Raw genomic sequence first — 12721 nt, 5'->3', positions numbered from 1 at the left:
TCTCAAGGGTGAGCCACATAATATTTGTGATGACATTTTGAGATAAAGCTGGGCAGCTGACATGGCTGACAAAGCATCTATTATCAAACTTTGCCAAGACCTGCGCCTGCTCAAAGAGGCTTAATGCTTATCTTGAATAGAATTAGCTTCGTGATTGGCTCAATGTGCTCTGTTGATGTCGTATAGATAGATTCTGCCATGTATGAGAGATTTTTTACTAGGAAAGGTGGCATGAAGGACGAATATAAAAGCATCATGTCCTCCCCTTGCTTCATCAGACTTCGTTGTATCGTTCCCCCTGAAGTCAAGTCTCCAGGTTATCCATCAATTCCATCATGGACGGAACAGTGCTCATCACAGGCGCAAACGGTTCTCTTGCCCTAGGCTTCATCCAAGCCTTATTGTCCCTCCATCCCCAAGTGACCATAATCGGCACCGTCCGGAACACCTCCCCAGAGCATGATTCAAACACCGCAAAACTTCTCAACCTAGTCGCCGGCTACCCCAAAGCGAACTTCCACCTGGAGGTCCTTGATCTCGGCAATCTCGCCGGCGTGCGCTCCTTCGCAGATCAACTAGCCGACAAAATCTCCTCCAAGAAACTTCCACCCATCTCAGCAATCATCTGCAACGCCGCCACCTTCTCCTTCGAAGCAGGACAGGTCTTCACGACGGACGGTTACGAGGCTACCTTCCAAGTATGCCATCTGTCTCACTACCTCTTAATTTTGAAGCTCTTAGGGAGTATGAACAAGATATCCGGACGCATAGTCCTCCTTGGCTCGGTCACTCATTACCCCGAAAAACCTAACCCGCTTTGTTCTCTAAGGCCGGGGTTTCCGGAGAATATGGACGATTTGGTGCGTCCGCCATCAGATCCGGCAGATCTTGTGCATGATAAAGGGTTTCAGAGATATGGTACTGCAAAGCTGGCGAATGTTACGCTGGCAATGGATTTGAATCGCAGGTTGAAAGAGGTATGTTGTTTCAATTTCCCATGAGAAGGGTAAAAATTGACGTTGGCTTTTGCAGGACGATCAGCTATCGGGTATCACTGCATTGGCTATGGACCCGGGTGGTCTCCCGAGTTCAAGGGCCCAAGTGGGGCAGAAAAGGTCGGCGCGGTGGTTGTTTAGGGTTGTTGAGTTTTTGATGCCGGTTCTAAAGTACATGACTACGATGTTCCGTACCGTTGAGGACGCTGGACGGGATTTAGTGGCTGTGAGTGTTGGGGTTGAGTTCTGCGGGAAACGCGGGTACTATGTTGGGACGAAGGAAGGGGTACCTGCGGCCATCAGTGAGAATCGTGAGACACAGGAGAAGTTGTGGGAGAATTGTTGGAGGTGGGCAGGGATACGGGCTGAGGAGACTGTGCTTCGGAATGCTTCATAGGTAATTATCGTAGGACAGGATAAATAGGAATGTGATTAATGTTGAAATATAAATTCCCGCTCTTAAAATCATATACATATTCATAGGACGTTATATTATTTGCTGGTATCGAACAGAGTAGAAAAGCCATGACTTATATCCGGAATGCCAAAAAAGTCACCAGCGCCATGAAAATTGAAGCAAAAACAGACGGTATGACAAAGTGGCTTCCACCAGACGACGAAGAACCCACAGCAGCAAGCCTCAGCTCAGAGTACGTCACATTGGAGGTATTGTAGCCACACAGCCCACTTCCCGGCATCATTGCCGCGGGAAAGAAGACTCGAGGCTCGCCCTTGTCCATGTCCACGACCAATTGACTGTATGTGTTGACCGTATAGTTGACGCAATTCAGCACTTCCGTGACCACCTCGCTAGCCCCATAGCTCATAGGTAGCGTCAAAGTATAGGCCGAACCATTGGAGCCCGCCGTAGATAAGACCATGATGACTTGGCGTCCGTAGGTGCCCTTCCAGAAAGCCAACTCGCTGCCTCCCTGGTAAATCGGGTATGTTTTTGAGTTGATGTAACTGGAATCAAGGTTGATGGCATGTTTGCGGATGGCATTAAGTTTCGCAATGTGTTTATACAGCGTCGCATTGGTGTCGAAATCCGTCAACCAGAGGGCCGCTCGGTTGGAATAGGCAATGGCCTGCTCCAGACCTTGGTAGACCAAAGGAATGCCATCGTAGAGCATCATAAAGGTTAATGCAGTTTTGGCTAGCATAATGTCGTCATTCATGTAGGCCCATCGGTCCACGTCTTGGTCTTCGATGAAATTGACCATTGCGAACGTGTCCGTGCAGAGCTCGTTGATCGTTGCGATTTCCTCGAGCAAGGTCGCAGGCTCTCCGTTCAGGAAGGCCGTGATCATGGAGTAATAGAGGGGGTAGTTGGGAAGACTTGGGAGGTAGTCCTTCTGATACTTGCACACGTTGGTGGCGTTCGAATCCATAACTTCGCCAGTCATGAATCCGCCCACGGTTTCCGCATATGTAGGCAGAAAGCTGGGAGTGAGGGACTTGGCAGCGTCGATTCGTAGCCCGTCAACGGAGTAGTTGCTAATAACCGATTTACTCCAATCCATTAGGATGTCCTGCACTATAGTATGCTCCGTGTAGAGATCCGGGAGTGCGGTGTAGTTGTCACCAGTCTGACACCACTGTGCATCCGTATAGTTGTTCCAGTTCGTAATGAGGCAGTAGGGGTGGAAGTATGAGGATCCATTGAATTGAGGAAAGACATTGTAGTCAATAGTTGTCGCAGGATCCTCGCCATCTGTCATATAAGCCATGTTGTTGATGACGACGTCCAGCAGCAAGTACATGTCGCGTGCATGGATCTCCTCGCTCAGCTTCAAAAGTTCCTCCCGGGTCCCGAAATGAGAGTTGATCTCGTATAGATCCAGAGGCCAGTACCCATGGTAGGCCTCCCCATCCTTAGATCGCCCCGCAATGTTTTTAATTACGGGGGAGATCATGATGGCATCGAACCCCATGCCTTGAATGTAGTCCAGCTTATCGATCGTCCCTTGCCAAGACCCGCCACAGTAATTGGCTTCCGTAGTATTGCATGGTGCGGTGGTCGAGCCGTTGGTGAGGGCAAACCGATCGGTCATTGTCTGGTAGATAGATCGCGTCTTCCATGCTTCTGTGCTTGCAGCTGTCGCTAGCGAAACGCACCAGCACAGGAGACAGACGGCCATGAGCCGTTGGCCCCGGAGGGAAGCGAATTTTCGAAACATAATTGGCCGTAAATACCCTCGATTAACCCTCTATGCCCCCTTGTGGAGGTTCTGCTTCCCGTTGGGTGGGTTTGGGGTGACCGAATGAATTATGACAAGCAACAGCTTACTCTAACGAATGTGTTTTAAGCGTTTCAATTTCACGCGATCCAGCCAAACGGGCCGCTGAGCATGATGTTGAGGCCGGGTGCGCTGTCCCGTTGCAATAACGGGGAAAAGAAAGAATGACAAGTCAAAGCAACGCGACTCAGGGGGGCGGAACCCCCGATAGCTATAGCAAGAGATAAGAGCGCCAGACCGGGGGCTGCAGAAAAAGGCCGGTCGAAGCCGGAAGTACCATAAATAGGTAGTCTCTCCCCCACCCTCGGTCACATCGTGTGCTCGGAGCCCTATCCATCATACTAGTCAACACCCAACGAGAACCAAAAATAAAGACGACATCTAAATTTGTAACGCTCGATGGTACTATACTCTACTAGTACTCCAGTTCACCCGAACATTCGAGAACGGGTAGCAGCGTTAAACACGAAGATCCCCTGGGATTTTCGCGGGAGATTGACTGATTATCGCGAGGGCACTGCTACGCTGGAGGGCGAAGTGGACAAGGCAAATTAACTTCCCACTTTTCGGCTGGGAGAGCGTTCAAGCGTCAAACAGCTGATTGGTGTGATAGTGACGAGGCCATGCGTGGTCCAGTGGCAATTGCGTAAGTCTGCCGGGCCGGCCCCCACATGCCTTGTCATGATGTTTGGATGCAGTGGAGTCAATGCCTTGGTTAGTTGTTGGTTAGTTCCTGGCTAGTTCCTGGTTAGTGCCGACAACAGCCTTTCACAGGACGGCGTTCATATCCACTCGGCCACTATCTTCGAATAGAAGCTTTGCCGGCCAAGCGGCTAAAATCATAAGTCCGAGCCCGGCCAGGCACAGCGAAATAGAGCAGCCCCTAAACCTGACATCCGAAAAAGCCACTCGGACTTGCAGGGAAAATTCTGCCACGCCGTTGGCTCCAGGCAGCTGTCCAATTTCCCACCATAATCTATCCGGGCGGGGTTTGGGATGTTCACCATGGAGGACAGCCAGTTTGTGTAGTGCCTGACTTGAACCAGGAGAAGGGGCCCAGTATCTACTCCGTATGCCCTCGATCTTGAGATTGACATTGAGATTTCGAATGATCAGAGGATTGACCAGGCTAAATTTGGTGTTCGGGCGTGGGTACTCAACCATGTTGCCATGAGGCCGTGCGGAACACCTGGAGAGTACGTATGGCCTCGTAATCAGTGGCTCGATTTAGGCCCAGCAGGATAGGCCAGTGCTGGCCAAGACTTATCACTGGGGCAAGTCGCCTTATCGATATGTGATGGACACAAGCTGGAAGCCACCAGAACACTTATCAGTCGTTCTTTTGCTGGGGGCGCAGTTGGCGTTGGTCTCCCCATATTTGTCTTCTTCGTTTCCTCTGACTTGTCTTACTTTTATTTTTTTTCCGTCGTTTTTATTTTTCAACCATTCGCAACTGAAGACTTCATCCGCCTAATCGTTCATCCTTCGTTTGCATTCTGCTTCTTCACTCGTTTTCACCTCTACACGCCGTTCGTTCCGGACCACTCGGTCGCTACTCTTGGTCCTTGTCTAACTTTGCTTGTTCGGAAACAAGGCACCCCTATTATTTTCTCTCGTTTTCTGTCTCGAATTCTGTAAGCCTTTCGAAAGTGCGTACTTATGACTGGCTCGTAGAAACGCTTGGCCTTTTGTGATTGAACTGCGAGAAGAGGCCTGTTGCGCTTCAGCCAACATGAAGCGGGTGCTCGCTGGCCTCGTCCTTGCCTCCACGGCATGGCAGACTGTCGCTTGGCCCTACAATGCATCACTCGCAGATTACAATTTGAACCAGAATAAAACTGCGACAAATCCTGCAGATTATTGGGGTCAATGGCCAAACCACACCGGTGATTATTTTCCGTCTCCGGATAATTGGCGATTCCCGTTTTACACCCTGATGCTTGATCGATTTGTGAACGGAGATCCGACGAACGATAATTACAACAATTCAGTATGGGAGCACGATATTTGGTCAACACAGATGCGTCATGGCGGAGATGTAGCTGGTCTTATCGATACGCTTGATTATCTGCAGGGAATGGGCATCAAGGTCGGTCAAGGGAACGGAACCCGATTGTTAGATATCGGGTAGGTGAGGTCAACTTGCTGATCAGTTTGGGCTCTAGGGAATTTATCTGGCTGGCACAGTTCTCATGAACCAACCCTGGGGATATGATGGCTACTCAGCACTGGACACGACTCTGCTCGACGGACATTACGGAAATCTGGCACAATGGCGACATGCAATCACCGAGATCCACAATCGTGGCATGTACGTTATTTTCGACAACACGCTTGCGACGTATGTGCTCCTCTTATCCCCCATTGCTAATCCGCATGCGATGGACAATCACAGCTCAAAGAACACCATCTAACGAGGCTTCCATAGAATGGGAGATCTGATCGGATTTGAGGGTTACCTAAATACCTCGGCACCTTTTACAGTGGACGAGCATAAAGTCGAATGGAAGACCGCTCGGCGATACGTGGATTTCGATTTTGGTAACACTTATAACGAGACCTGCGATTATCCCCGATTTTGGTATGAAAATGGTTATCCCGTCCAGAAGACGGTCACCGACTCCCTAGTTGGTTGCTACGACAGCGATTTCGATCAATACGGTGATGTCGAGGCCTTCGGAGTGTTTCCAGACTGGGAGCGAGAATTGGCCAAGTTTGCATCCGTGCAGGACCGCCTGCGTGAGTGGCGCCCGTCAGTCCGAGACAGACTGATTCGCCATTCGTGTCTGGTGATATACCAGCTTGACGTCGATGGTTTCCGCTACGACAAAGCCACGCAGGCTACAGTTGATGCTTTGGGTGATATGTCAGCTGCTTATCGGGAATGCGCCCGGGCAGTAGGAAAGGAGAATTTCTTCATAGCTGGAGAGATTACTGGAGGAAATACCTTCGGATCAGTCTATTTAGGGCGGGGTCGGCAACCTGATCAATATCCATCCTCGATTGAGGCTGCCATGAATCTCACGAATACCTCGGAGCCGCAATACTTCCTGCGAGAGGAGGGGATGAATGCCATCGATGGCGCCGCATTTCATTATTCGATCTATCGCAATCTCGAACGGTTCTTAGGAATGGACGGCAGCTTGTCCGCCGGATACGATGTCTCGGTGGATTTCATCAATGCCTGGAACGAGATGCTGGTCTCGAACGATTTCCTCAACCCCAATACCGGTAACCCATTTCCACGAGCCTCAGAGTACAAAAAGGACAAGAACGCTGACCATAGATGCAGGTGAATTTGATCCCCGACACATGTATGGTGTCACCAATCAAGATGTCTTCCGCTGGCCAACGCTGGAGAAGGGAACCGAACGCCAGCTGCTTGGCCAATTCGTTACTACTTTGCTTCTGCCCGGAATCCCCCTGCTGCTGTGGGGAGAAGAACAGGCGTTCTATGTCCTGGATGCCACTGCGTCAAATTATATTTTTGGACGCCAGTCCATGTCGCCGGCCGTTGCCTGGCACATGCACGGATGCTTTTCTCTGGACTCCTCGACTTTCTACGACTGGCCTATTACAAGGGGTCGTCACGCGTGCGAGGATATCACGGTAACGTATGATCATCGGGATCCCTCCCACCCAGCTCGCAACATCATAAAACACATGTACCAGATGCGTATCGACTTCCCCGTGCTCAACGACGGCTTCAATGTCACCAAACTGTCCAACCATACAGAAGATGTATACTACCCAGGATCCAATGGAACAGCTACTGAAACCGGTCTCTGGTCAGTCTACCGTGGCATCAGCTCTGACTTCCAGGACTTGGGAACCGACAACAACCAGCCGGTCTGGTTGGTGTATCATAACACTAATCGGACAATCGACTACACCTTCGATTGCAGTGATAATGACAGCGCACTGATTTCTCCTTTCGACACCGGCACCTGGGTTAAGAACCTTTTCTACCCCTTTGATGAACATGAGTTGAGCAGCAGTCCGCAAAAGCTTGGCCTCAATGGATCTACGGCCTATAACGGTTGTCTTTCTAACATGACGATGAAGGCTTACGAGTTCCGCGCGTATGTCCCACGTGCCAAGTTTACCAAGCCCCGGCCTATGATCACAGCTTTGTCCCCGGGGCACGATGCGCCTGTGCGATCCACTGTTGCACCGAATGAGGATGAATCGGTTGAAATTAAGATCTACTTCTCCGAGGCCATGAACTGTGATTCGGTAACGAGTTCCATCTACGTCAACTCCTCCACCGAGGCCGGGAAAACTCCAACGATAGACACAGACAGTGTCAGTTGCAAGACCGCTACACTCAACGAGACCGGCAGCGACTGGTCTGGCTTTATTCCGAGCGCCTGGGTATGGCAGGGGAACTTGACTGGCGTGTACAATGGTATTCATCGCATAACCGTGAACAACGCCACTAATACCTACAAGAACGAGACCACCAATTCTGTTGATCACTTTCTTCTGCGAGTGGGCCAAATTGATAACCCCATGATATATACGACCGCCAATTACTCCACCAGCCTGCTTCACAAATACGAAAATGGCTCGCTTTACATCCAACATCACGCTGCTGGTGCAGACAAGTGGCGATACTCCACGAACTGGGGCTCCTCTTATTCAGACTGGATGGATTACACAGGTGGAAACACTACCATCACAGAGTTATCATGGACCGGCACGAGCAAGCAAGCCTGGGACGGGTACCACGTCCGCGCTGAATATTGGAGCAAATGGACAGGTAGCAGCGATTACGTGCAGGAAGGTGATACAGATTGGAAGAAGGGCCCTCGACGCTTTCCCCACATCTTCTGGGAAGGTCCCTACAATGAATACGGCTACGACGCTGGGTTGGAGAGCGAGATACACCTGGATCCAGAGGATGGGCTGTGGAAGTACCATTTCACTTATGAGTGGCCAGCAATCGGGCAGGTCAGCATCTGGGGGATGAACCCGGATGGTTCGCCGGATGAAGGATGGGTGATGGGCGATGCTGATAACGACTCCGTCCTTGACCGGATGCCTCCATCGTCCCTCTCCGAAACTGTGATCAATATTACATCGCATCCGCCTTCGCCATACATCTCTTGGAAGCTGATCATCGATGATGCCACTCAGAAGTTCCAACTGGTACCGGTAGGACATCAAGCGACGCAGATTGCGATGTATGTGCTATTCTGGATTGTCCCTCCTCTCTCAGCTGCGGCATGTTTCTGGGTCTTCATGAAGTCCTTTTACAAAGTCAAGTTCAACCAGGTCGGTGTGGACCAGAAGTCTGGCTTTGCAATTGCCCTGCGCCGAAGGTTCGAAAAGAAAGCTCCAGGTGGGGAGTATAACCGTCTCAACCCCATCATGCGACTGGCCAATAAATCAGGCTTGCTCCAAACTGCCACCCCTTTTAGCGCTGCTGCAGCCGCTGGGAAGCGTCGCATGGTCTTGATTGCCACCATGGAGTATGATATCGAAGACTGGGCGATAAAGATCAAAATTGGAGGTCTTGGAGTGATGGCCCAATTGATGGGCAAGACCCTTAGCCACCAGGATCTCATTTGGGTGGTCCCCTGCGTTGGGGATGTCGAGTACCCTGTTGACACTCCAGCCGAGTCAATTCTGGTGACGCTTATGGGCACGGAATATGAGGTGCAAGTGCAATACCACTACCTGAATAACATCACTTATATCCTCCTCGATGCTCCGGTCTTCCGCCAACAAACGAAATCCAACCCGTACCCCGCGCGCATGGACGATCTGGAAAGTGCGGTCTATTATTCGGCATGGAATCAGTGTATTGCAGCTGTATGCAAGCGCTTCCCCATTGATCTGTATCATATCAATGACTACCACGGCTCTTTGGCACCCCTTTACTTGCTTCCGGAAACTATCCCCGTCTGCCTCTCCCTACACAATGCAGAATTCCAGGGTCTTTGGCCTGTCCGAACAGCTACCGAACGTGAAGAGGTACAGTCAGTTTTCAACCTCAGTGCGGACGTCATGAAGCAGTATGTGCAATTCGGTGAGGTATTTAACCTGTTGCATGCTGGAGCCAGCTATCTGCGCATCCACCAGCGTGGCTTTGGCGCGGTCGGCGTGTCCAAAAAGTACGGCAAGCGCTCCTACGCCCGGTACCCCATCTTTTGGGGATTGCAAAAGGTGGGTAACCTTCCCAATCCTGATCCATCCGACTTGGGAGAATGGAGCAAAGAGCAAGCCATGGCAGTTCAACGCGGCGAAGTGGCCGTCGATCCGGATTATGAGGCAGGTCGTGGTGCCCTTAAACTCCAGGCGCAGGAATGGGCGGGTCTCAACCAGGACCCTGACGCCGAGCTGTTCGTTTTCGTTGGCCGTTGGTCCATGCAAAAAGGTGTTGACCTGATTGCGGATATCATGCCTTCGGTTATTGAAGCCAACCCCAAGGTCCAATTGATCTGCGTCGGCCCGGTTATTGATCTATACGGAAAGTTCGCTGCGCTCAAGCTCGACCAGATGATGAAACTCTATCCTGGTCGAGTCTTTTCACGCCCTGAGTTCACTGCCCTTCCGCCGTACATATTCTCGGGAGCAGAATTCGCTTTGATTCCCTCCCGAGATGAACCTTTCGGCCTTGTCGCGGTAGAATTCGGTAGAAAGGGTGCATTAGGCGTTGGAGCCCGCGTTGGTGGACTGGGACAAATGCCTGGATGGTGGTATAACGTCGAATCAACCTCTACTTATCATCTCCTGGATCAATTCAGACAAGCGATTGATGCCGCGTTGGAATCAAAGCAGTCGACTCGTGCCAAAATGCGGGCTCGTTCAGCGAAGCAGCGATTCCCCGTCGCGCAATGGGTGGAGGACTTGGAAATCCTCCAAACGACATCCATCCAGGTCCACACCAAGACAGCTAAAGGCCACGGACGCCCTCGGACCCCTAACACGGGCACATTCCCAAGCAACAGCGTTTCTTCCCGGCCCTCGAGCGCTTTCTGGCCTTCATCGGGCACTCAGACCCCCATGATTCATTCCCGCGAGGGCAGCTACACCAACCTTAACCGACTCAGCGACTTTGCTGCCCTGTCTGATCCTACGGAGAGACCCGTCTCCGGCCTACAGCGCAAACTCTCCCTTGGTGTTCGTTCTGGCCCGGGTCATAGGCCTCGTGCCGCCCGGTCTCACTCTTCCCATGACGAGTTATCCGTGACGGAGGAACATCCCGAAGACGTGGCTACCGATGTCGAAGGTGATGATTTCCCAGACAATGAATATGTTCCTACCTCTGCGGAGTTGGAAGCTGCCCGTCGCATGCAAGCTGCTCAGCGACCAGGATCTACAGCCATAACCAGCGCTCACTTCTCCCGCGATAGCCAAGCCCTGGCTGTACCTGGAACACCAGGCTCGCCCCAAATGCCCGAGCAAGGTCTGCTTCCCCCGGCTGGCCTCAGGGATGTTAGCAACCGGATGAGTACGGCATCGTTGCTTTCTGTCGATATGGTGGTAGGACAGAAGAAGGACTTCCGCCTGCAAAAGGTGGATCCGTTCTTCACTGACAGCACGGGCGAGTATTACAATATCTTCGAGCAGAAGCTGCAAAACCTTAAAGGTAGCAATTCTGAATCAGACTATTGTATCGAGGAATTCTTGATCAAGAGTGAGAAGGAGTGGTTTGAACGATTCCATGACGCCAAGTTGGGTCGCTTAAAGTCACCTTCTCCCTCAGTCTTCCGTGATAAGCAGGGATCTGTTTCCGTCGTTTCAAGGGAAGATGGGTCCAGTTTCAACGCTGAGAGCTCCCATACACAGGGGTCGGAAGTTGATGATGAGTTCCTTCTCGGCAAGGATTACAGCCCCCCTGCTGGTATCAGGCTTTGGATGCAGATCCGCATTGGTAACTGGCCGGTATACTCCATTTTCCTGGCACTAGGCCAGATCCTCGCTGCCAATTCCTATCAAATCACGCTCTTGACTGGCCAGGTCGGAGAAACTGCAGTCAAACTGTACGGTATTGCAGCGACTTACCTCATCGCATCAATTTGCTGGTGGTTGATCTATCGCTATTTCAAGTCCGTCGTTTGTCTGTCCCTCCCCTGGCTATTCTACGGAATCGCATTCGTTCTCATAGGTTCCGCCCATTGGGTCGACAATTCTTTCAACCGGGGCTGGATCCAGAATATCGGAAGCGGCGCGTATGCGGTCGCATCTGCTAGTGGCTCCCTGTTTTTCGCATTGAATTTCGGCGACGAAGGTGGTGCTCCCATGGAGGTTTGGATCTTCCGGGCTTGCATCGTTCAAGGCTTGCAACAAGCATATGTGATTGCCCTTTGGTATTGGGGATCGTCCATGAGCACCGCCTCTAGTGAGGGCGTTTCAACGACAACGAGTGGAGTGGCTGGCTCTTGGAAGATGACGTACGTCCCCTCTCTCCTGTTCTCTATAAGCTATCTCATATGACATCTGCTAACTTCGTCGACTAGTGCCATTTGCTACCCCATTGCTCTAGTCGTGACTCTCATCGGATTCCTTCTCTTCCGCGGATTGCCCAATTATTACCACCAGGCCCCCGGCAAGATCGCCTCGTTCTACAAAGCAGTCTTTCGTCGAAAGATCGTGCTTTGGAATTTCGTTTTCGTCATCCTGCAGAATTTCTTCCTTAGTGCCCCCTACGGCCGGAATTGGAGTTGTACGTTGCCTGCCCTAGCCCACCCCCAACATTCACTACTTTCCTCCGTCTCCATTTCCAGCTTCCCTCCCTCCCCGTTCAAAAGATGACAACCCAACTAACCGATGCCCAAGTCCTGTGGTCCTCCACCCATGCCGAAGCGTGGCAAGTCGGCCTCCTCTGCATCCTCTTCTTCGGCTTCGTCTGGGTCGGCTTCCTCTTCATCGTCAGCAAATATCTCAAAGCGCACAGCTGGTCCCTGCCCCTCATAGCCTGCGGCCTGGGAGCCCCCCGCTGGGCTCAAATATGGTGGGGAATCTCCGGAATCGGATACTTCCTACCATGGGTATCCGGCGGATACGTCGGGGGAGCACTCGCATCGCGGAGTCTCTGGCTTTGGCTGGGTGTGCTGGATAGCATCCAGGGTCTCGGATTCGGCATAATCTTGCTTCAAACGCTGACGCGGACGCATATGCTCTTCACTTTGATTTGTTCTCAGGTGTTGGGTTCCATTGCTACAATCGCGGCGAGAGGCTTTGGGCCGAATAAACTGGGTCCGGGGCCTATCTCCCCTGATCCGACGTTTGGGGTGAGTGCCGTGGCCAATGCGTGGTTTTGGGTCGGGTTGTTTTGCCAGTTAATTATTTGGTATGTGTATCCGGAACCTTACTACTCTGATTAAGTTTGCTGACGAATGTTTAACTGTAGTGCTGGGTTCTTGTTGTTCTTCCGTAAGGAACAGCTTGCGAAGCCCTAAGGGGCTTTGAACGGCGTCATGTTGTGATAGATGGGCCACGCCTATACGAGATGACATGTTACGGATGTGTCACACG

The 12721-nt window shown here is 51.5% G+C and overlaps 4 protein-coding genes across 4 annotated transcripts; 2 read left to right on the top strand and 2 right to left on the bottom strand.

Moving 5' to 3' along the window:
- Positions 1–335: 335 nt before the first annotated feature.
- On the top strand, positions 336–1392 carry BO88DRAFT_426564 (short chain dehydrogenase/reductase SDR; the record flags this gene model as incomplete). Its single annotated transcript, XM_025708914.1, has 2 exons — positions 336–977; positions 1033–1392. The coding sequence occupies 2 exons, from the start codon at positions 336–338 to the stop codon at positions 1390–1392; spliced, it is 1002 nt and encodes a 333-aa protein (XP_025561678.1).
- A 133-nt stretch (positions 1393–1525) lies between these two features.
- BO88DRAFT_464649 (alpha-amylase) lies at positions 1526–3178 on the bottom strand (the record flags this gene model as incomplete). The annotated part of the gene is made up of 1 exon (XM_025711338.1): positions 1526–3178. A coding segment is annotated over one exon (1653 nt), but the record flags the coding sequence as incomplete, so codon positions are not given.
- Positions 3179–4003: 825 nt separating this feature from the next.
- BO88DRAFT_416251 (uncharacterized protein) lies at positions 4004–4399 on the bottom strand (the record flags this gene model as incomplete). The annotated part of the gene is made up of 1 exon (XM_025708242.1): positions 4004–4399. The coding sequence occupies one exon, from the start codon at positions 4397–4399 to the stop codon at positions 4004–4006; it is 396 nt and encodes a 131-aa protein (XP_025561676.1).
- Positions 4400–4967: 568 nt separating this feature from the next.
- On the top strand, positions 4968–12693 carry BO88DRAFT_464643 (alpha-1,3-glucan synthase Ags1; the record flags this gene model as incomplete). Its single annotated transcript, XM_025711337.1, has 7 exons — positions 4968–5324; positions 5401–5576; positions 5664–6466; positions 6528–11637; positions 11704–11909; positions 12023–12536; positions 12597–12693. The coding sequence occupies 7 exons, from the start codon at positions 4968–4970 to the stop codon at positions 12643–12645; spliced, it is 7215 nt and encodes a 2404-aa protein (XP_025561675.1). The 3' UTR covers positions 12646–12693.
- Positions 12694–12721: the final 28 nt, after the last annotated feature.

Source organism: Aspergillus vadensis, assembly GCF_003184925.1.
Source record: "Aspergillus vadensis CBS 113365 unplaced genomic scaffold BO88scaffold_15, whole genome shotgun sequence".
Taxonomy (NCBI): Eukaryota; Fungi; Ascomycota; class Eurotiomycetes; order Eurotiales; family Aspergillaceae; genus Aspergillus; species Aspergillus vadensis.
This window is presented reverse-complemented; position numbering and strand designations above follow the sequence as displayed.